Here is a 24,133-nt window from a genome sequence, read left to right as displayed (position 1 = left end):
TACCGAGATGCAAGTGATTGACAGGGCATCGGACCAATCAAGCGCCTGCTTTTCATCCGCGTCCATGTTGTCGTTATCTTTTACAAAATACAACCTCTTTACATGTAGGTGAGTAAATAATAACAGAACTGTCTTTACTTTTAAAATTGCTCGTGGTGATTAAATAAATAGTGGGATAACCCACAAACTTTTATTTCCCCGGTGTAGTCGTATTATCAATAATGCGACCTTCTTTTAAAAATACTATTTCTACTACAGTAGTTGTGTTTTCATTACTAGTGATAGTAATAGCTACTAACATTTATTTATATTAAAATCTTCCTCTGTTCTGAACCATGTGTACAGAGAACAGGTGAATAAATAAACCGATAGCGCCATCTGGTGGCTCCGTCTGAAGCTTATGCGCATATGTAAAAACAGTTTATTATCCCTATGCATTTTACAGTTTGCAAAAATGAAAAATAAAAAACAAACACACGAAAAGGCTGTTGAAAATGTTGTTTTACAAAGATATAAATATCTATAGTCTTGGACGTGCACATGCTCAAAAATAAATCCATATGCTGACAAAGCACAGAGGGTGGTTTATCCGACTTATGACAAAAATGAATGAGCATGAATATGCTGACATAAGAGAAAAGAATAATAGTTTCAAACGTAATCTGGATTATACATCACCTTACTTTCCTTACAAATGCAAGGATGTTTTAAATACTTTTCAACCCTGGCATGGATAAATTTGATAGTTGTAGCCTTTTATGTACATGTTAAATATTGTTACCTGATCAGCCAGAGCGACAACAGATTTCACATTTCACAGACAAAGTTAAAGAGAGACTACACATTTTCTGTTCAGCACATTACAGCCATGACTTTCAACAACCTTATAATAAACACTATCACTGCTACATTAATAAAGACAGCAAAGAAATTGCAAATGAACAATTTTCAAAGCAGCAATCCAAATAGAAATGGACATACATGTATTAAAACTAGTTCTTGAAAATGAACTGGTGATGATAAACAGAACTCCATATGTAACATGTGAAGTGGATAACACCTTAATGACCCAAATTACTATCAGGTCATTTTCAAAACATCCTTTTTGGAAAATGTTGAACTTTAAGGTTGTATGCAAGAAAAGTTACAAATATTTTTAATAGATGCAAAGTTTTAGCATGTGTTAATTCCAGTGAAACAAAAGTCAAGGTGTACAATACACTGTTGACGTCATAACTGACTGTGTGTTCCTGGTTTAACACATATGCACTTCCTACAAACTTCAGTATATCTAATCACTATTACATTTACACTCTGGCAAAACGATCTTATCCCTTTGGAATAGGTTATTTTCCTTCAATGTAATTACCAACAAGAAATATTCTTTAAAAAGCAGTCAGAAATCCTCTAAAATGAAATATTTAGCTAAGGCACACATACAAAACACTGAAACTAAATGGTTTCCCTTTGTGTCGTGTTCAGCCCTCTGTGATCTGCAGGTGATACCCTGTAAACAGACAGAAGTGAGAATAAGAACCCCTAGATAATGCATTTTGTTCAATAATAATAATTACTAAAATGACACGTAATAGAACAGAAAATTGTGGCATTTAAAAAAGAACACCCTACAGGGAAGAGTAGGAAAATGTACCTGTGGAGGAGAACCGCTACACCATCTCATATTGGTTGTTGGTGATATAGCGAGACAGGCAGCATGCCAAGAATATCCCAATGAGCTGAGGAATTGAATGGCACATAAAAGACATAATTAGGTGCATTACAGACCAGAAACATTTCAAAAATAACTGGGCTTGACGAGTACCTGGAAGAATGCAATTCCAAAAGAAATTCCAGCAATAATACCAAGATTGGCCTCCATCGTTGTAGTCATCAGAGCGAAGCAGCCCTAACAAAGAGGAGGAATAAATTATTTTATTCCAGAATTGCAAATAAGGATTATGATTGTGTTGATTTAGTGTATTCAGAAACAGTTCTTACCCGTTGATATACCACTGATGCAGCTTTTTTAAGATCCTTAAGTTCTTCAGTTGTACAGTTTCCACCAGCAGTCACGTTACAGCAGCTTTTGGGGATGCCATTATCTTTGAAGTAATCAGTGCTTTCCCAGCTGGTGTAGTTCTTGTCTCCACAGCATTGCAGCTACAAAGAACAAAATATTGAATTACGCTCCTCAAAACATTTAAGCAGATCAGTGAAGTTTTATGTAGTCCGGATGTTTTGTATAGAGATGTGCCAATCCGACACAGACCTTTTTTTTGTTGAATCGGGTATTGGTCAGATGGGACCAATCCAAATTCAATACAGTGCATTGTGGTTGTTACTGTTTTGGTTGTAAATATTATAAAAGCACCATGAATGTGCTCTACACTTTTTCATTATGGTACACTTGGTTTGCTTTAAAAGCCCAGAATGCGCAAAAGTGCTTTTGTGCCACTCTGCATTGAAGACTTTCAGGTGTAGCCCATACATTTGTTCATGTGTAGCCCATATATTGGTTCTATCTTATCTACCATGTCTGTTGTCTTATTTCTGTGCCATACATTCCAAAGAAATGATTTTTATAGTGTGTACATTCATGTAGTAATAACTATCACAAATATATTGTTCATAGGATTTTTCATGCATGTAGCACAAATAGTAAGTTGAAATTGTAGTTTTTGTTTTTTTAATTCATAATTTTTTAAAACCCATAATATATATATATATATATATATATATTTTTTTTTTTACTGTTATCACATAGGCATCTGTATTAGCAGATACTCATTGTTACAGTATCGGTATCTACATGAAAAAGTGGTATTGCACAATTCCCAATTTTGTACTGCTTCCAGTAATACATGCTTACTGTTCTCTGGATCCTGTCCAGATCTTCAGTGTCTTTACCAGTGTAGTTTCTTTCAGCACGTGTATAGCCTTCTTTAAGCACTGCTTTAATCTAAAAAAAAAAAAGAGTACAAACATTATTTGACTGTAGACAACAGATGGCATATGAATATGTAAAGGCAAAAAAAAAAAAAATTACCTCATGTCTGAAAATAAAGCCGGATATACCTGCCACGATTTCAGCTAAGAACACAATAATCAGGAACATAGCATACTACAAGAGAGGAGGGAGAAAGGGAACATGCTTAAAAACAATTAACAATAATGTTGATTGAAAACACAATGCACTTTCAACAAATAGGAGACAAAATACAGCCTGAATATCTAAAAATATTCAGATCTTTCAGAAAAATGTCAATATATATATATAGTCACTCAGTAGGGCTAGCTAGTCTGGGACCAAATGTTGGTCTGCTCCATAGACTGCAAAAAAAAAAAAAAATGTTGGTCTGCACACATCCGGAGAAGTGAAGCCAAATCATTTTGATCGCCCCCTGGTGGTTGGCTGCAATATAGGTCATAAACCCAGCCCTCTCCATGTAATTGAATGAGAGCAAAAAAAAAATTACAATTCAAATATTTTTTCCTAAAGAGGTTTCTGTTATTTTAGGTAGTATCACGCTGAGTAGCAAGTGTTCGTTTTAGTTATCAATGTTATAAAAACCGGGTGTAACATGATTTACAGCTGTGCTTGTGATTGTATCAGTGGGAGGGGGAGTAAACGCGGGACCTTGATACCGCGGCTCCACCTCAGGATCACTACTGCGCAGACTCAGGCTCCAAATGATGTAATCAGTGCAACGTATAAACGGTTATTTATGGAATGTTTTGGCTTCATTTTTTGGCAGTGGAAGGAAGTGGAGAAATGTCACCTATCTTTTTTTTCCTTTCTTTTTTTAGTCTATGGTCTGCAGTAATAAAGAAAAAAGTTTTTTTTTAACAGGTTTGTAGGTTGAAATTACCATTTTAAGGGGACATACGTGCATTTTTCTTGATAGGTCAATTTTATGTCATATAAGAGGATTATCACTTAAGCCATCAAAGTGTACCCTATTCATAAAATGTGCTCCAAATACTTTTTTTTTCACATTTATGAAACTTGTTTTATTTAGTTTAGAACGTACCAGCTTTAGCATCCATGGACTTCCACGGCAGGTCGCGAAGCAACCGAACAATCCGAAGATAATGATGATGGCTCCGGTCCCAATGAGGACATATGGTGCATTAGTGCCCTTGTCTGAACTCAGCAGGAGGTCGAACTCCAAATTAACCTTTCCCCATACTCCAACAGCCAACAGGATCACTCCTGTGAACTACAAATGAAGTTAAAAACTCTTCAAAACGTGTTTATGGATTTGCCTGAGGGATTACGGCATCCTGATTCTTGATGACAACCTTGCAACCTTGTAATTTCAGCTTCAAAACTCAGACAGTTTAGAGAGAATTAAATAAAAACAGGGAATCTGGGAATGCTCAAGATCCCTGACAAATGTTGTTAGCAAATATAAGCCTTGAACTATTTAGAAACTGGTCAAAATAAATAAAAGCCAAGTAAAGTAAAATTTTCTTGGGTAGTGCTTTTCTTCTTTACAAACAAAAAAAAAAAATCACGATGATGGTGTTTATAATATCTTAACGTCTTTATGTCACATTTAGCAGATTAGAGCTTGACTAAAATAGTTATACATTTTGCGACAATATAAACAATCAAGCAGTTGAGATTTGCTATACATTGCGTTATGTATATATATATTGTGTGAGGGTAAAGTTGGATACTTTTATATCCAACCTTATATATAGAGCTGTGTGATAATATAGTTTACATTTTGTGATTATAAACAATCAAGCACTTGAGATTTTTTAGTACATAGTTGCTTAATGTGAATATACTTTATGTATGTGGATAAAGTATAGTTTTATAATGTATAAAATCTTCGACCATAAGCAACTGATTGCGTCTAAGACTATTACTTATCTTTATCCACTTTCCTTTCTCAGCAGGGGTAATAAACATGACCATCTGTCCCCTGCCTGCTGGAAATCACTGTGAATAGCAATAAATAGTCGAGATAAAAGTGCATCATCGGACTTCGCACCCATTTGGGACACGTTTGATGAACTATTATTTATCAGTTTCTTATTGAATATTTGAATAAGTTAGATCAATGTATTTGAACATCGATCAAAACAGCTGTGTTCCCAAAGTACAAAAAGGCTGAAAAGTTTCATAGGTCTTCCTCTGTAATAAATTATAACTTGTATACTACAATTATGTTTTACTTTATACTTTTGATATATAAAATGTAAAATACAGGAAAAACGTCAAATTAATCGACACATCTTCAACAAGCCGGTAAACAATAAAAGGTCGTCGACGGGATTTATGCAAAGTCTTTTGCTAATCAGAAGTAAATAAACAACTAATTAAAACCTAGAATGGCATCTTGTTTTTGTAAAAGTTAAACGTAGGCTTATCTAGATAAAGTCTAAATTAGGATCAAACTAAGAGTAAGACGTGTTAGTTGGCTGAGCCCATTGTTCAGATTGAGTTAGCCGTGCAGATGTAGCCGCCTCAAGCTAACGCAAAACTGATGAAAACACAAACTCACCCAGAAAATCAGACTGTACGAGATGAGAAATGTCTTCAGACACGTTATCACGGGTTTGGTTTGCAAACGTTCGGATGGAGGGGACATTTCTGCTTTTGTTTTCCCAGCGGATCTGGCTGGCGATAGGATTTTTTCGATGGAGAGTGCTGGAGGAAAAGTTGCGGATTGGAGTGAGAGACTGCGAGTTGTTGGTAAAGTTTTGTTTAGGAACTGAAGGGTGAGGGAGGGTGCTGTGGAGTCTTTTCCAGACAGGAAGTCCCAATACCAAGATAAAGGACTGGGATCTAGTCTGGGAAAGCTATAAATATAACATTAAAATGGACATACATACATACATACATAAAAAATAAATTTAAAAAAATGAAAAAAATATTGTTCTCCGTTTGAATTGATTGTGATTAAACTTAAACACTTGCAAATTGGAAATGCGTATTAACTCAAAGCCTAATACAAGCACATTTTTCAACAAAAATCATTGGTTACAGCAATTATTCAAAAGTCCAAAACTTCTCTAAAGGGTTCATGCAGTAGGCTAAACAAACAAACAAACAAACAAACAAAAAAAAAAAAATCTGAAGTAATTTTGGAACCAGCAATAAAACAAAGTATATGCATAACAGCATAGCAAAAAGAGTTTTATCAATGCAGGTAGTATTTTTTTTGTTACTTGGATAGTTTTTAATGTTAAATATTTGATTGGAATCATTATATATTTTTTTCATCTAAAATATAAATACATCATCTCCCTCTATTCGGTTAAACTATGTCGAAGGACAAACAAACGAACAAACAAATAAAGAAATGGTGGCCCATTTTTAAATGAGCTTATACTTATCCAAAAGTTAAATCAACTTAAGGGCTTTCTTGTCTTTAACAAGTTTCAATGATTTTACTAGTTAACTCTCCCTCTGGTTAAAGTTGGGTTTAAATTTAAAGCATCTGCACGTATCTATAAAAACTTCCCAAGTGACAGCAGGATGTTAAGAACAAGATCTAAATCCTTGTTTATCCTCACTGTCTGGTGAATGAAATATATATATATTTTTTTTTTCGTTGGAAGGGAGTTTTGGTCAGGGACAGTGTAACAACTTTTCACCACAAGATGGCGCTATAAGACAAAGACGTGAATGTGCCACGCAATGTGCAAGTAAACAAACACACCGTGACCGCGTGCAAATTACATGAATCGCTTATGACTGGGCAGCAATTCGTCTTCTTCATTATGTTGTTTTATCACGCTTTAGGTAGATTTCGCCTTTCCCCGTGTCTTTCATAATTCCCTGTAGCAGTCTTCCAAATCAGGCACATTATTCGCATGTCATGGTTTGGTTATTATTAGCAGATCTTACACGTGGTATGTTTTTAGCTCCCAACTAAAACAGAGTAGACCTATGTTACAAAAGGTTTAGAGGCTAGCATGGGATTTCTTACAATGATAGTTTATATGATTATTTTGATTGAATAGTGATCTACGGCTGGTAAATGATTGCCCTGGTTATTGGCAAGGGTTTGTAAGCCTCCAAGAATAAAAGTGAGGAATGAACTTTTAAACTGCAATAATCATTAGCCTACATTGTTCAGTTCGATTTTCAAACAAGTATATGTAAGAACACTGTAAAACAATATTTTCATGATTTATCACACCTTTTTTTCTTCTTTTGTCAAATCAACTTAGTTGGTTCAGATAATATATTTTGAGTTTCTGTTGATTAAACTAATCTCCTTCGTTGTATTAACTTAAGTTAAACCAATAATAGTTTTTTTACACTGTGTACATGGTTTGAAAGGTTTATGTGCACTTTTTAAAATATTTTGTAGATACTATTTTAAATAGATTTTCTTTTCTTTTCTCAGACTGATGCATTTGGCTAGTATTTCAGCCCAAGCAGAGAATGAATGGAGCAAATTTCACCTGCTGGAGATCAGATGACCGAAGTGAGTAACCATCAGCCAACAGATGCTGAAGAGTAAAGTGGTTTATCCTGGATATGTGGTAGGTAAATGCTGTGTTGGAACCTATTTTTTACAGTCTATGGTTGGAACATGTTGAAAGTCCATGGATGAGTGCTTTTGATGTGTAAACATATAAGGCATCCGAATGGTGAGCTAATGTCAGTTAGCGTTTAAATCTTTATACTGCAGTCTGCTTCAGGCCCCAAACACCTTCCACTGGGGGAATTGGAGCATGAGAGGGATGGCTAACCACACAGTGCTGCAGACAGTCAGTAAAGGCCAATATAGCAGTGAATGTCTGTGTAGGTATATTTATGTGTATTGCAGACACATACAACCTGTCACTCACATTATATCACAGCAATAGTAAACCACAACGATCCAACCATTTCCCATAGGACAAAATCAAGTCCAGCCCTACATTTTTTGTTCTTGTTCGAGAAGCTGTTTTACTCTGATACACGTCAACAATATGGATGGAAATGACTATCGCAACCTGTTTCAAAATGTTACGGCAGTTAATGTACATTGTTACTGTCGAAAAGATATCTCCGATATATGTCCTTAAACAAAAGAAAGGCTGTGCATTGTTTGTGTATTTAATTATTTCTGTTTGTATCATGTAACGTTATTTGAGATCCTCTTTCACTTTCACTAAATTAAGTTAGCAGCCATTTACCCAACACTCTAATAGCTGTAACATTTGGGCATGGCTGAGTGAGAGAGCCTCGAGTATGTGTTTGTGTATGCATGCACGGCTTAGGGAGTTTAAAGATCCATAGCCACTTTGTAGAAACACTGACCTTAAAGCCTCCTTTTGGCTCCACACAAACAAATCTCTCTTGTCCTTTCCCTCATTCTTCTCATGCTTTCTTGATTTCTCTCACACTGCACATGGTTTGTGGAAAGACAGGGAGTCCTATTTTTGTCTATAACGTCAGGTCTCTGCTTTACACCTCGCTTCAAGGGTCCACTGCTTTGCGCCGTTTTGTGTTATGTCTTTCCCCGTGAGATTTTATGTGTGAGAGATTAATTTGCTTGCGTGATTGGGGTTTTCGTGGTTAATTAAGTTTATCGAAAGTTAATTAAGGAAACAATGCTTTTCTAGCTATACATTTATCCTTTGAAGTGAGCAGCTATTTTATGAGAAACTGCAGTAAACTGCAATAAGCTCTCCTCATTCTGAACTTGACACTCTAAGCTCTCGTCTGTGGATAAAGACGAAAAAGAACCTGAGAGAAAGTGACTGGCAAGAATTGGGCGATCACTCTTTCACAGTGATTTTACAGGTTTAATTCTGAAAGTCAGTTTCTGCAGTGACATATATTAAAGTCTTGACTACAATTTTTGGGACTATTTCCTTCGTTATTGGCCACCAAAATGATGCTGTTAATTTGACATGTTGACTATAGCGTCACACTACATGGGGTAAGTTGTCACTATAACAACCTGCTATTAAACAGTCTATTATAGGCTATTCAGCAACATTTAAAAAGGAAAACAATTCTGAAATACAGAATGAAACTGCAAAAATAACATTGAACGAATGTTTTGACCTGCAACTTATTAAACTTGTGTGACAAACTGCACATAAAAATACCTTGTTTATTAGTTGACTCTTGTCTGAATGTATGGCATTGTGGGTTTATGGTGTTTTCCTGTTTACTCAGCAGATATAGCAAAAAATATGATGAAATTGGAAAGTTTGGTGGGCAAACTTATTACATTTAAACTAGCAATATACAAAGCCACTGCTAGAGAAACTTATTTTTGTAATGTCAATGTAATGCCAGTGTCTCCCATAATGTGGCAAAGTGAATAACCAACTAGTGTAGGCTATTTAATAAAGCGTTGTCTTATGCTTCATGGTGCAGAACACAACCAGTAAACTCTCCTCCCCCGTGACGCACACTTAGCCAATTGCCCATGCAAGACACCGTGGCAATTTACAGTCCTTTTAACGTGCAGTTGAGTCTGTAATTATCATTATATTAGCACACCGGGCCACCAACAATTGCTCTCTCTCTAAAATGCTAGGCTATAATATTTAAAACGACATTAAAATCGATGACATTGGACATATGGAGAAAACAAACGGACTGTGAAATGTATTTAAGTTTTAGAAGCCTTGTTATTTCATAAGTTCATGACTTGATTGCATTCGCGGATGTTAAGTCTCCCGCGCGCGCAAGAGAAGCACAGTCTGCCGAGTGCGCGTGAGTCAGTTCGCGTGCAGAAAAGAAAATCCCATAGATCTTTTATCATTACGCACGTGTTTGTGGGCGAATATCACTGAAAAGGCACCGGACAACTCTTCAGGCGTAAGAAGCGCCAATCTGAGTGCGTAACAAGCCTGGATTGCTCATTATCGCGTATACACATCTGTTTGTATTAATCGCAGGGACTGTCGTGAAGTGTACGGGGAAAATGGATCTTTAAAGGCGCGATCTTTGTTTGTCAGTTGACGTAAGTGTGGACGGAGAGGCTCGTACAGGAGATGGCAGTTCCGATGGCTTCAGGACTTTGGTTTGTCGCGCTCACCGTGGCGAGTAAGCAAGCAGCTCTTTTTTTCTATTGGTGTGTGTTACTTTCAATGGTCAAATGCATTATCATTCAAATTTATGCTCTTAGCCTCCATTTTATATGGTTACGATTAATTCTTAAATGTGCTTAATTTTATTTTTTTGTATTTAGGTTTTTTAATATGGTTAGTGAAAGCGTGTTTTTGAAAATATATTTCTGGTCAAAATTTGGCGTTCAAAAATTGCACATAAGACACTTGAGAACAATAATTTAGCACGTTCTTTTAAAAAAAATATTTAAATATGTAACAAGCAACTATGAGGAAAATGCAAATGCAAATGCAAATGCAAAAAAAAAAAAAAAAAACCAACACAAAAAGATTGTTTCTTTTAACTTTAATTAATTGAATAATTAAAACTTAATGCACATCGCTATATTGTGAATCAGTCAGTTGACTGTTTTCCCACTTGTAACAAATGGTGAAATTAAATTTGTATGTATTATGGGTATGACAAATATGAGATAGATCTATTTTTTTATATTGAATTAATAATAGACATTACCTAATATATGTACTAAACATGCTAGTTGGCTGGACAGGTATTGCTTTCTTTTGTGAAGTTTTGACAGACATGTTTTTTTCAGAAGGGAAAATAAGAATTAAATGGCTCTGGGTATGTGACTATTTACCTCAGACATGTAAAAGATTCACATGACATATCAATACAGTCTGCACTTTCATTTATAGTTGACAACTCTTTGCAAATTAAATCAGCAAGTTAGCATTTATCAGATGCTTTAAATTGGGATTAGGGGTTAAATTGGGCCAGTCCACACGATCTCTGTGCCCCATAGCTCAGTTCACTCACAGATCCGTTTCCAGCTGTGAAGTATCACGTCAGTGCCCACACAGCAGTCTTTTGTGAGTGCATCATGTTTCATTGAGTACGAATGATAAAGTCTTGACTTTTAATCATTTAAAATCATCGATCAGACTCACACTGAACATTAAATAACTATAAGATTATTTACAGTTTGGTTGCCACCAAAAGGTTACATGCATTTGCTTGATCCACAAATAGTGCGGGTAAACTTGAGCAAATGTACAATTCAGTATTAGAGTGTCTTTTTCAGTCAGTTTCAGGACATGCATTGTAATAGCATGTGTATATGTGTGTGTGTTTTGGTTCTTGAGGCATGCTTACTCTGTCATAACTCTGATTAGATCTTTTGCTCAGTGAGTCAGAGTTGCAGAGGGTCTCTTAAACGCGTTCATGAATGCGCGTACACACACACATACAGAACAGAACTTCAGAATAGCTTGTTTCTGTGGACAGCTTGTTTTGAATGCATTTCTTGCACTACTTTCTTTCCACATGCACATACGAACAAACTCCTTTGAATGACTTGCTTTATTGCTTAAACATTCCGTGTACAACCCCAAATCCAGAAAAGTTGGGACATTTTGTAAAATAAAATCAAGAATCTGTTTAAAATCAAGTTGTTAATTCTCTTTCAACTTTAAAGTACAAATAAAAGATTTCCAATGTTTTCACTGAACAGCTTTATTGTATTTTGTAAAAACTAAAAAATCTCTCTATATATATATAATAAAAAAAAAAAAAAATTATGGCTGCTACACACTCCAAAAAAGATGGGACAGAGGGAAAATAAAAGTAAAAAAGCTTATAGAATATCCAACACTTTTGAAATCGTCCACAACAGGTGAATTGTCTCTCAAAGCAATTCTCTTTGCAAGCAAAGATGGGTCATGGCTCATCACTTTGTGCCAAATATCATGAGAGAATTGTCAATTCAAAAATCATATTTCTCAATGGAAGATTGCAAAGAATTTAGGTATTTTACCATCTACCCTACAATCTCAGTCTGTGAAATGCAGGAGACCTCTGTTGAATCTGTCTCAGTTGACATTGCAAACCGTCATGCTGCTCTGATAAATACAGCCACATGTGCTCAGGAGGACTTTGAATAACTGTTGTCACTGAACACAGTCTGACGCTGCATCAAGAAATGCCTCTTGAATCTGTTACGCAAGGAGAAATCTATACATCAGTTTTTGATGATGAGATGCTGGCAAGTTCTCTGTGCCAGAGCTCATCTCAGATGATCCAAAACACAGTGGAAATGTGTGCTGTGGTCAGATGAGTTCACGTTTCAGCTGGTTTTTGGGAAAAACACACATTGAGTTCTCAGTCTCAAAGACGAAAGTGACCATCCAGACTTTCATCAGCGACAGGTACAAAAGCAAACCTCTGTAACGGAATGGGGATGCATTAGTGCAAACGCCATGTGTGACTTGCATGTGTGTGAAAGATTTTACAGACATTTCATGGCATCAAGATGACATCTTTCCTGGGAAGCAAGACAATGCCGGGCCTCATTCAGCATGTGCTACCACAGAGTGGTTGTGTAGACACTCTTTTGTAGAGTGGATGTACTTGACTGCCTTCCTGCAGTCCAGATCTGTCTCTTATTGAAATTCCATGGCCCATCATGAAAAGAAGAATCAGACAACGTTGACCTCAGACTGTTGAGCAGCTGTCATGTATCAGGCGATATTGGGCAAAAATTCCTTTTAATAGTAATCTAAAGTTGCTTTTAATGCAACAATGACCTGTCAGTTAGTCTATTAAAACCTTAGAAAGGCTTGAAACGACATGCTTTGCCCAATAAATGGAAGTCAGGTTATCTGAACCAGGTTTTCTACAATTTGGTTATAATTATAGTTATAATCTCTGTTGGAACTGAGAAAATATATTCTGTTATTGCAGAAAATGTGTGACATATACTTAAAGCCCCACACAGTCTCAGATTCTTAATGTAAACTGAAATGTGGGGAAAAGCCTTCAGCAGAAAGAAAGCGTCTGATCGAGAGTGAGAGAAAGCTCAAAACGCCCTCTTTTAGAGTTAAAGGGTAGCATGAAGTGGAATTGACACTCACACACTGCCCAAGCCACTACCATAAACTGTGGCATTAGGGCAACTGTAGGGCCACAGCTACTGAATATGTGTATAAATGTTTGTGTAAGTTGTTTGATGCAGTAAAGCTTGGCCGCAGATGGAGAAGCTTTTAATAATTTAGTTGGTGGATATTTATGCCATTCAAACAATAACACATTTGCTGATACACACTGGTTAAGCACCGCCCTGTCAAACCGTAGAGCACTGTATTGAACTGTATTAACTCAGATTGGGAAGTGTTTATTTGCATTATGTGAATGCTATGCTATCCCCAGTAAAGTATTGTGAGAGTTAGACTAGGTCTGTGTGTGTTTGTCTGTGTTGGTGTGTGTATCTGTTGTTGCTGTCTGTGTGATGAGGCAGGTTTTATTTTAGTGCAGCTGAATTATTCACGGAGCTGAAGTGCATCGGGGTGGAAAAGCTCAGTGCAGGCAACTGTGAGTGTGTGTGTGTGTTTTGTATAATCTTGAGATGGTGCAAGTTTGTGTTTCTTTCCAAGGCCCTGGCCTGTCCTGCCTCGGTTGTTTAGGAGTGTGTGTATTTTTGTGAAGAGCCCTGAAGCAGTACATGGGGCTTGTCTGAGCAAGTCAAGTGTTGTAGAAACACTTTTTTCATAGGGTTTTCCATAGATATTAGTCACCACTGTAGACAGCATCATCCACACTGAATTGTCATGTCAAGTTATTGTGTTTATGCTGAGGATGGTGTAATCTCTAACTGTTAAATTACTTAGTGTTGTCACAATACTGGTTGATATATATGAAAAATATTGATATTCAATACCATTTTCGATACCATGGATATATACTGCCTTACTGATCATTTGTTATCTCATCATTTTTTGATAATTTGGGTCATTTTTTGTAATAACTTACACACAGCAATGGGAGGCTTTATTTGAATCGTTGAACTACATTTAAAAAAAAAAAAGACAAGTAAACAGTCAGTAATAAAATAAGAATAAATAAACAAATTGCAAACGATAGCACAGATATGTACAACAGAATAAAGAGACAAATAAAATAGTCTTTTTAAGTCTAGAGTTTTTAAGGTGGGTCAAAGAAATACTAATTAAAGTAATCAAATATAAAATAAAACCACTGTAAAAATTAAATACAGATTAATGCTTACAATTAAAGTTACAAAAGTTATTCAGTCAAGAGCAGCAAGTGATTTTCTTTTATTCTTTGATTAACATGGCAGATGTCCGCAGGTTTATTAGGCTGCTGTCACTTTAATAGCTTATGCACAGATCCAATATACTGTTACACAACATGCATTTCCTCTCAACTATTTCCATTCCAAAACTGACTGTATTTACATGAATACTCTACTCGGCAAGACGGCATTTTGACACATTTTTTTATGTATTTGAATGTTTAAATCATTTGACCGTAAAAGTAGTCAATTTGGTAGCCGTGAGCTGTTTGAAAGGTGGCTTTATGATATCTCCACTTATATATAGATCAGTGGTGAATGAGCTTTTGGTGTAAGCGTGAAACCTGTGAGAATGACTAAAGTTATGTGCAATACAAGCACAATTCAACTGGAGCGAATGAGATGAGTGAGTGAGAGGCGGGGGTTTTGTGTCAATTGTTGGAGAGAAGAGTGAGAATGCACAGCTGGTATCTGTGTATCGATACTGCAGAAAAGGAGTATTGGAACCGTTTCAGATATTTCAGTATCGATACATATCTAAATATTAGAGATGCATCGATATTCATTTTCTCAACCGATACCGATAGCTGATTATTCAGAATGATATCGGCCGATACCGATACCGATAGTTTGTTTTTCTAATGGATAAAAAATCTCTCCAAAATAATGCTGAATTAACAACAGAGCTATTATATTCAACTGCTATTTATTTACAGATATAATATTTACACTTAAATAAAGGCTGAAATGTTTGTATAGGCTACAACTTAGTTACACATATAAGGTAGTTTTCATAAGCACTTGCCTTCATGGCAAATTTATTCAAACATACATATGTGACCCTTTACCTCAAAACCAGTCACATGTCGCACGGGTATATTTAGTGGCAAAAGCCAACAATAAAATTGTATGGGTGAAAATTATCAATATTTCTTTTATGCCAAAAATCATTAGGATATTAAATAAAGATCATGTTCCATGAAGATATTTTGTAAATTTCTTACTGTAAATGTATAAAACATTTATTTTTGTGAGTGAATTCAGCACAATCACCAACATAAATGGACAACTTTAAAGAAGATTTTCTCAATGTTTCGATTTTTTTGCACCCTCGGATTCCAGATTTTCAAATAGTTGTATCTCGGCCAAATATCATCCTATCCTTAAACCACACATCAATGGAAATCTTATTTATTCAGCTTTCAGATAATGTATAAATCTCAGTTTTAAAAAAATTACCCATGTGACTGGTTTTGTGGTCCAGGATCACATATATAATTAACAGTAAATAAGCTCCTCTCAAGGTTTAAAAAAAAAAAAAAAAAAATGTATAGACTATATTTAGGTATAGACCTTATTCAGACCAGCGCCATGACAGGTATAAAAGTGAGGCCGTGAGGGATAGTCTTGCCTTGTTTCCAATGGTATCCACTGTAAAAAGCTGTATAAAGCTCATAGATTACTACAATTTTCCACATCTTATATTGTCGGGAGTTTTTTGTAAAAAAAAATTCTTGGAAATATATTTTTCCAGTGTTTTATGAGCAGAACAATACAGCCCATACAACAGTACAGCCCATTGAAGAGAAGCATGTCTGTCCCTCACAGCCTCGCTTTCATTCCCATTAAAAATCAAAGATGGTGCTGCTGTGAATAAGGTCTACAGGGAAAAACTACAGATCTGGCAACCTTGGCTTGAACTACGGGTGATTCATAGGGTCAAATAGAGTCTGCTTTTATGTAGTTGTTTTTAGCTGTTAATGCGTCATTGTCACATTAACTTGCCCTAACTAACTCAACATGGGAGATTTTCTTCTCCCATGAGAAGCTGCAGTCCGAAATGTTTTACTGCACCCTTTTGATTGACAGGATATAATCGGCCCTGAATCTGATCATAAGCCGTTTTTAAACAATCGACCGATACTAGTGAAAATAATTGCTTTTATCGGCCGATAGCGATTGTTGGCAGACACATCGGTGCATCTCTACTAAATATCAATATTTTTGACTACACTACTAAGGCTTAGTAGGTTATATTATATAACCGTGACATAACAGTTAGTTATATTTTGATGCACTTTTGAATATGCAAGATAAGTAAACAAACACAAAACAATTAACAGAATGTATTGGTTTACATTCAGATTCACAATGAAAGTCTTTTACTTGATGTTAATTACTTCAAAACTTTTTTTTTTATATTTAAACATCTTATAGTAATCTGATATTTACTATTGACTAGAATCTGTTCCTGTATGTTTCCCACAATACGTAACATGATGCAACTGAAAACAAAAACTAACATGGTTACTGCTTTGTTTGTAGTGTTCATTTATGGTCATGCCATTTTGCTCACTAACCTCTCATTAGGATAATTACTGTCCGACACTGCTTTCATATGCTGTAATATGAGAGCTTGTGATAAAGAGAATGTGTGCTGATGGAGCAGTGATGGGCTGAACTGCTGACTCATGTTTGGCATTAAAGAATGATCGTCCCCATAGGGTCTTAATGGGAGATGTGGCATAGGGCTTCTATGACCCTCTGCAAGCTGTCCCTGAATCACGAGGATCGTTGCTTCTGTGCATCTTATTTACAAATGAATGGGGCTCATTATGTAACTGTCTGGATTCATAATGGATGTGTCAGTTCTTTTGAGGGGGTAATGTAATTTGACATTTTAAAGAGACATTTATCACAGGTAGCATCAACATGCGCTTAGAGAGATTCATACAACAGATTGTTATTGCCTTGTTTTTGGAGATATGTTTCTAATAGAGCTGTCAATTGATTCATTAATTATATGATCATTTCATGTCACTATTTGCTGAGAAGAAATACAGACGCTAAATACATTATTAAGACAGGCCATAAAGCATTGAAAAAAAAGTACTGTGTCTTTAGTATTTAAAAATAGTTAATTTATCTGAACATACGCAGTCTGGGAACTTTGCTATTTCAATAACTTAAAAAAAGTGTTCTAAAAAGATGGATGACTAAGATAATGTTTACTCTCATCTTTGAGATATTCTTGGAGAGTTTCAGAGGTTCTGCTTCGTTTGCACATGGCTCCTAAAATTGCTTATCATGGTGTTCATTTAATTTCTCGCATGTTTCAGCTGTACTTGTTGAGCTGTTAGTCAGATGGAGTATGTCTCGCTGAGCACTGGGTGGGTGATTGTGTGTTGAATGCTGACTGCTGCCCCAGTGCTTCTTCTGTCAACTTTAATCTTGTAGTCTCTGTTCTCGTTGTCCCCACAGCGCACTGCTTGTCCGCAGAGTGATGTCATTTGTCCTGACTTGCTGTCCCTTAGAGACAGTGGTACAGAAACACCAGTAGAGTTTTGGGCTTTCTCTTTTGCTTCGTTCTGAAACTTACTTTTTGGCCTCCCTATTTTGATGTGCATGTAGTATCCGGTAACAATTTTTTTTTTTTTTTTCTTTGTTACAAGTTACTTGTAAATTATGCATAATTGCATGCATTGGCCTAATCCAAACCTAATCTAACCCTATAGTAAATACATGTTGTTAATTAATATTACTCTGTTCTTAAATGTATAATTACACTTTAACAATAACACCTTAAAATAAAGTGTAACATAGTGTATAAAACTACCCTTTTGGTACATTTGCTAATAATGGGAAAATTTTGAAAATCCATTAGTCATAAGTTTTTAATGGCCATGAAACTATTTTTCATATTATTTAAAAAAATGTAAAGGCTGTTAGAAGACACATAACAGTAATTGAGTTTTATTTATTTCGATTTTATTTTATTTTTTAAGTTGCACTACCATTCAAAGTTTAGGGTTGCTGAAATTTTTAAATGTTTTTAAAAGAAGTCTCTTACACCGTGTCTACACTGGACACAACAGTTGTCGCAACAGCTTGAGGCTGTCTGCACAGGATGTGATGTAGCTACTGTCGCAAATTCATTTGTTCTTCATGCCAGAAGGAGCACGAGCGCTTGAAGTATGACAGAAATAGAACGGGGCATCAGTTTACTGTAGGAGATTGAGTCTGTTGAGTCGCGCCGCATCCAGTGTAGACAGCATCGCTCATTATAATGTGTTCTGTTGTCTTTTGTCGATTCACGGCGCTTGTGTCCGGTGTAGGCATGGTGTTATGCTCACCAAGGCTGCATTTATTTGATTAAAAATATAGTTATAAAATCTTAATCTTTTACCGGTAGAGTCAAATATATTGATGGTGTTTGAAATTCTGTGCTTATTACATACGTATGTGTAGGTTATTTAGATAAATCCCGAATAAACAGTTACTTCCATTTCAAATTCAAAACCTCTTTTCGAAAAACATTAAAAAAAAACAGTTTATGTCTGTGTTTTTCAGCTGTATGCTGTGCAGAGGTGGAGGAGCGGTTGATAAACTATTTACTCTCCCCTGACCGATACAACAAGCTGATCCGGCCGGCGATCAACAAGAGCCAGCAGGTCACCATTGCAATCCAAGTGTCCCTTGCCCAGCTCATCAGTGTGGTGGGTTGAAACGTGAAAAGCTGCCTCACATTGCTTATTTGATTATATCAATGCTATATGTTAATGTTTGTATTTCAGAATGAAAGAGAGCAGATCATGACCACCAACTGTTGGCTTACTCAGGTATGAGCAGTGGAACTTTTTGTGTTTGGGTAGTATTTTTTCTTTCTAAGGCGTGTGTCTTTTGCAGGTATGGAATGATTACCGGTTGATGTGGGATCCAGAGGAGTATGAAGGGATCAGGAAAGTCCGCCTTCCTTCCCAGCATATATGGCTGCCTGACATTGTCCTGTACAACAAGTGAGAAACTTTCTAGTACACCATGGAATTTTGTTCTGATTTTATTTTAACTTGTTAACACTTAAAGGGACAGTTCACCCAAAAATGAAAATTCTGTCATCATTTACTTTACACTCATGTCATTCTAAACCTGAATGACTTTCTTCTGCGGAAAACAAACTGTTGAAAATTTTTCACACTGCTCTTAATCCCGAGTTATTCTTGTTCTATAGACTGCCTTTAAGCCCGGGTAAAGGAACGTTTCACAATTGTAATTTAGAAGCGGGGTTAGCATCGCTTTTTACCCTGGGTTATGAAACCCTTCTCCAGAGCAGTGTAAGCACTGCTTTTGTGGTGTTATTCATGTGCTGTGGACAGTCAGGGAAACAGAGCATGTTGTATAAACAGTAGTTTCTGTGTTTGAGGGGAAAAATGGCGACAGAAAACATGACAATTGGACTGAAAAAGAGACAGTTTCATTCTTACCTTTATAGACCCAGGGTTAACTATTTAAATTATGAAAAGCCATAAAGTCAGTGGACCTCATTGACTTTCATTTGTATGGGCAAAAAAAAAGTAGTCATTTTCAAAACATCTGTTGTGTGCTGCTGATGCTATCTCTTTAAATAATTTAGAAGAGGTTTTATTTATGCAAAGGTTGAATCCTTATTAAAAATACAGGTGGCAGCAGGTGACTTATTTTGTGATCTTTTTACAATGCTGCATCGACACAGGATTTGGGCAGGGTTTAACTTTGTCCAAGGACAGTTATTGCGTTAATCTCAGGAACATGATAATAATAAATATGCAAAAATAAACACTCGGGATAATAGAATCAGCTTTGAGTTTCACCTTTATTATGCACTTTATCATTCACAAAATTGGATACTTAGCTTTTTTTATTTATTTAAAACAACAAATTTAAAACAATGTGTTTGTCATTTTTAGTGCTGATGGGACATATGAAGTGTCTTTCTACTCCAATGCAGTCGTGTCAAATAACGGTGAGGTTGCCTGGCTACCACCAGCCATTTATAAGAGTGCCTGTAAAATTGAGGTCCGGGACTTTCCCTTTGACCAGCAAAACTGCACACTCAAGTTCCGCTCATGGACTTATGACCACACAGAAATCGACCTCATCTTGCTGTCAGACTTTGCCAGCCGAGATGACTTCAAGCCAAGCGGTGAGTGGGATATTGTCTCCTTGCCTGGTCGCAAAAACGAAGACCCTAATGACATCACGTATTTGGATATAACTTACGATTTTATCATCAGACGCAAACCTCTGTTCTACACCATTAACCTAATCATCCCCTGTGTTCTTATCACTTCACTGGCCATCTTAGTTTTTTACCTACCGTCAGACTGTGGGGAGAAGATGACTTTGTGTATTTCTGTTCTTTTGGCCTTAACTGTGTTCCTCTTACTGATTTCCAAAATCGTACCTCCAACCTCACTCGCTGTGCCCCTCATTGGAAAGTACTTGATGTTTGCAATGGTGTTGGTGACTTTTTCAATTGTTACAAGTGTGTGTGTGCTAAACGTGCACCATCGGTCCCCAAGCACACACAATATGCCCAAGTGGGTCAAATACTACTTCCTGAGCCGTTTGCCTGATTTTCTCTTCATGCGACGACCAGGAGAGTCCAACAGACGAGAGAAATTCCGCATGAAGCACGAGCAGAGCTCTTCATCTGATCTCCCGGCAAAAAGTGAGACTGAGGAGACTGATTCTACCTTCTTTGTCAATGAAGATTCTGCCAAACACATTGGTTGGAGACCTGGAGAGTTGCAGGAAAACACAGAGTTTCGTAAGCGAATGGCAGTAAAGTGCCCTGTGGACATCGAGGAGGCTGTGAAGGGAGTCCGATACATTGCTGACAAGATGAAGAGTGAGGATGATGATGAAGGGGTGAGTGCTGGATTGGCTTTCACTCAAATATACTGAAAAAAAAGATCAATGGACCAAATTATATCGAGGACTGTTCTCAGTGATTTAAACTAATAATATTAATAATAATAATTATATATATACATATATTTATTTATTTATTTATTTTTAATTTTTTAAATCTATCTATCTATCTATCTATCTATCTATCTATCTATCTATCTATCTATCTGTGAATGTATGTATGTGGGCCATTTTATATATTTTTGTATGCTTACAAAATTACCTACAATTTTACAACAACCACCCACGCAAAATGAAATTCCTGGTTTTGGTGAATACCTCATATATATGCTAAATAATAATCAACACTATAACATGGGCACTACTAAACAATACAGATCATTTCTTTTGAGTTCTTCAGATACATTTATTTCACAAATTAATTCAAATTAATCAGTGCATATTCTGTCTTTGTCACAGATTGTCGAGGACTGGAAATACGTGGCTATGGTGATTGACCGTCTGTTTCTCTGGATCTTTATTTTAGTGTGTGTTACAGGAACCCTCGGCCTCTTTACGCAACCACTCTTCAAGAGCTATAACACACCCAGCACTGATGATTTGTAGATCACTTAAAGTCAGACCAGCTTCAACCCAACCCACATATGTTTATTTTCAGTGCACACCCCACAACCCAGACTTATCATGAACTTGACATGACATCCTGCTTATTTTAGTGAATACTGTAGCAAACCGAACAATGGACTTCAAACCTGACACATTTCATGAAGCGTTGCTCTGTGTACCATTCAATGCACAATGACACAAAGTTCTTAGATGGCGTTGAGTCAGAGCACAATACTGGACACACACTGAATATTTATCTGCCTCTAACACTGACCCGAACTCAAAAACCCTTCAGAGCTGTCATTCATCCACAACATTTAGCCCTGGAGGCCTCACCATTCTCTAACCTCTCATAGAAAATAACTCCCCAAATCCCCAAATGGCTCCAAACCAACACTCCTCTTGACTTGATTTGTCAAAACTGTTTTTCTGAAACGTATTCTAATTTTCAGAAATTCTCAAAATGTTCATGTGCAGGATGAGGAACTCATTATAGACCTGAAACCTGTTTAAGATGCTTTGATGCATCAAGGCTACAGTATATACTGTCTTTTAATATAAGTCAATCCTAGCTCAAAAGAGACGTGGCTATAATAATAATAATAATAGTAATAATAAGCTGTTTACTGGAACATAGATTTCACACCTGTACACACATGCATGTACCGTTCTTTAACACACATTTTCAAGACCCCCCCCCCCATTATACTATTAGATTGGTTTAAAAGTTACATAGGCAGCTTCCTGCAACAGCATTTTGATTGACAGATTTACAGACAGATTTTTGAACGTGCTGTCGTTGGAATTACTGATGAGTGCTTAACATATAATTATCATGTCATTTTATTATGATGATTATGTGATATATTAAGAAAAGTAAATTAAAACCATACAAAATTGTGTCATGTTTGCGCTTTCATTTACGTACATTTTACTGCTGATGTGTAGTATGCATATAATTCATTTATCTTTAGCCATAAGGGCAATAAGGTTTCATTTGTTAACTTGAACTAACCACGAACAGTATTTCTACAGCATTTATTAATCGGTAACACTTAACAATAAGGTTAATTAGTTAACATTAGTTAACTATCTTAGTTAACATGAACTAAGAATAAACAATACTTCTACAGCATTTATTAATCTTAGTTAATATTAGTTTCAACATGCATTATTCAAATCAAAGGTTGTATTTGTTAACATTAGTTAATGCACTGTGAACTAACATGAACAAACAATGAACAGCTGTATTTTTATTAACTAACATTAATAAAGATTAATGAATACTGTAACAAATGTATTGCTCATTGTTCGTTCATGTTAGTTAATACATTAAGATTAATCGGTAACACTTTACAATAAGGTTCATTAGTTAATGTTAATTTCAACTTTTACGAATATGTTTGTAAATGTTATGTAATAATATATTTGTGCGTCTGGTAACATTAGCTAGTGCACTGCGAACTAACATGAACTAACTTTTTATTAACAGTTTGACAAGCAAAATAATGAGTCTTTTTAAAATATTGTGCTAAATACACTGTGATATAAAACCATAAAATAACACTAGAAAAGAGAATCTGTTAAAACAATGGTTTTTTTCTGTGCTTCCACATGACTGCTTTTAACACTAGTAAAAACAAAAACAAAGCATGCATCTGCAATGCAGAAGGGGGCCTTTTCCCCTTCGCATTACTTGAATCACCAATCATTATTGCTGCGGTTTAGGACTGTATTATTGCTGTATTAATTTCTCAGGACTCTGAGATATTTTTAGTGTTTTTTCAGTGTTAACTCATCATGACTGTGGCTCTGCTGAACTGACAGGTGGAGACAGTGAAGTCAGGGGAATGTGCAAATGGAGGTTGAGATGCATTATTTAAAAAAAGTGTATGAATATTTAAGTCATTTTCCAGTCTGTTTTGCTGTCTTCTAAAGACAGCAGTCTATGTTCAGATGCATGCAGACATGCAGTGTGGATGAAGGAAGCTAATAAGCACAGAATGTGAGTCAGCAACCATTAAATCATGATGCCAAGTGCAATAATGCCAACGCAGACTTCACTTGACTTTGCTATTGCAATGCTGTTTTCTGATTGTATCAGTGCATTTTTGATTTCAACTGAAAGCTCTGATGTGTATCAGAACATTTGTCCATGTTTTTGTTATCCAGTGAAGTTTTTCCCATGTTCCGAATGATACAGAATAACATGCAATGGCGTGAGAGAAAAGTGACACAGACCCTTACGGAGGCCACAGCTGGTTCCAACTGGAGCAGAAAATCATCTGAGCTCAGACAGTAGCCATGAATGCTGAGGAGATATGTTTGCCTGAGCTGCTGCTTGGACTCAGTGTGAGGGTTTACACAAGAGACGCCGCTGAGTTTTTAATTTGAATTTGTCTGCAAGGTTGTTGTAAACAAACACTCTCTACACGAGTGCATATAACAAAAAGAAACATAAAAAAAAATGTTTATACAAAACTGGCCAAAGCTGAAGAAAGGCTATTCTTATCATCAGCTGCAGCATAATATTCTGTATTTACAACAAATGACATTTGGTCAGTTGATATTCTTATTTTTCCTGGTCCAAAATCATCCATTCATCCATCCATCCACATTTTTGTTTGAATGATGCAAAAAGAGTTGTTGACAACTATATTTCATTTTCATTTTTACATGCCTTTGTGCCCACATTCCCATGTCAA

General features: G+C 36.1%; 2 protein-coding genes across 2 annotated transcripts; one reads left to right on the top strand and one right to left on the bottom strand.

Annotated features, from left to right (window-relative positions):
* Nucleotides 1-392: 392 nt before the first annotated feature.
* tspan6 (tetraspanin 6) lies at nucleotides 393-5,739 on the bottom strand. Its single transcript, XM_084132321.1, has 8 exons — nucleotides 5,517-5,739; nucleotides 4,032-4,220; nucleotides 3,047-3,121; nucleotides 2,870-2,959; nucleotides 1,999-2,160; nucleotides 1,823-1,906; nucleotides 1,652-1,736; nucleotides 393-1,507 (listed from the first exon to the last, which is right to left on the bottom strand). The coding sequence occupies exons 1-7, from the start codon at nucleotides 5,601-5,603 to the stop codon at nucleotides 1,668-1,670; spliced, it is 756 nt and encodes a 251-aa protein (XP_083988447.1). The 5' UTR covers nucleotides 5,604-5,739; the 3' UTR covers nucleotides 393-1,507; nucleotides 1,652-1,667.
* A 3,696-nt stretch (nucleotides 5,740-9,435) lies between these two features.
* chrnb5b (cholinergic receptor, nicotinic, beta 5b) lies at nucleotides 9,436-22,328 on the top strand. The gene is made up of 6 exons (XM_084132241.1): nucleotides 9,436-10,018; nucleotides 18,483-18,628; nucleotides 18,707-18,751; nucleotides 18,819-18,928; nucleotides 19,856-20,819; nucleotides 21,282-22,328. Exons 1-6 carry the CDS (start codon nucleotides 9,967-9,969, stop codon nucleotides 21,426-21,428), a joined length of 1,464 nt encoding a protein of 487 aa, XP_083988367.1. The 5' UTR covers nucleotides 9,436-9,966; the 3' UTR covers nucleotides 21,429-22,328.
* Nucleotides 22,329-24,133: the final 1,805 nt, after the last annotated feature.

The sequence above is a fragment of the Abramis brama genome (assembly GCF_963993115.1).
Source record: "Abramis brama genome assembly, chromosome: 13".
Lineage (NCBI taxonomy): Eukaryota > Metazoa > Chordata > Actinopteri > Cypriniformes > Leuciscidae > Abramis > Abramis brama.
The sequence above is the reverse complement of the archived record's forward strand: the minus strand, read 5'-3'. Positions and strand labels throughout refer to the sequence as shown.

What these genes read in the sequence shown, in the direction of transcription:
- tspan6 (XM_084132321.1), bottom strand. Translation starts at nt 5,603, where the DNA reads ATGTCCCCTCCATCCGAACGTTTGCAAACCAAACCCGTGATAACGTGT. An exon ending in GTCCATGGATGCTAAAGCTG is followed by an intron (nt 3,122 to 4,031) that starts GTACGTTCTAAA and finishes CCTCTCTTGTAG; the next exon opens with TATGCTATGTTCCTGATTAT. An exon ending in TTGGAATTGCATTCTTCCAG is followed by an intron (nt 1,737 to 1,822) that starts GTACTCGTCAAG and finishes TCAATTCCTCAG; the next exon opens with CTCATTGGGATATTCTTGGC.
- chrnb5b (XM_084132241.1), top strand. Translation starts at nt 9,967, where the DNA reads ATGGCAGTTCCGATGGCTTCAGGACTTTGGTTTGTCGCGCTCACCGTG. An exon ending in TGTCGCGCTCACCGTGGCGA is followed by an intron (nt 10,019 to 18,482) that starts GTAAGCAAGCAG and finishes TGTGTTTTTCAG; the next exon opens with CTGTATGCTGTGCAGAGGTG. An exon ending in TTGCCCAGCTCATCAGTGTG is followed by an intron (nt 18,629 to 18,706) that starts GTGGGTTGAAAC and finishes TTTGTATTTCAG; the next exon opens with AATGAAAGAGAGCAGATCAT.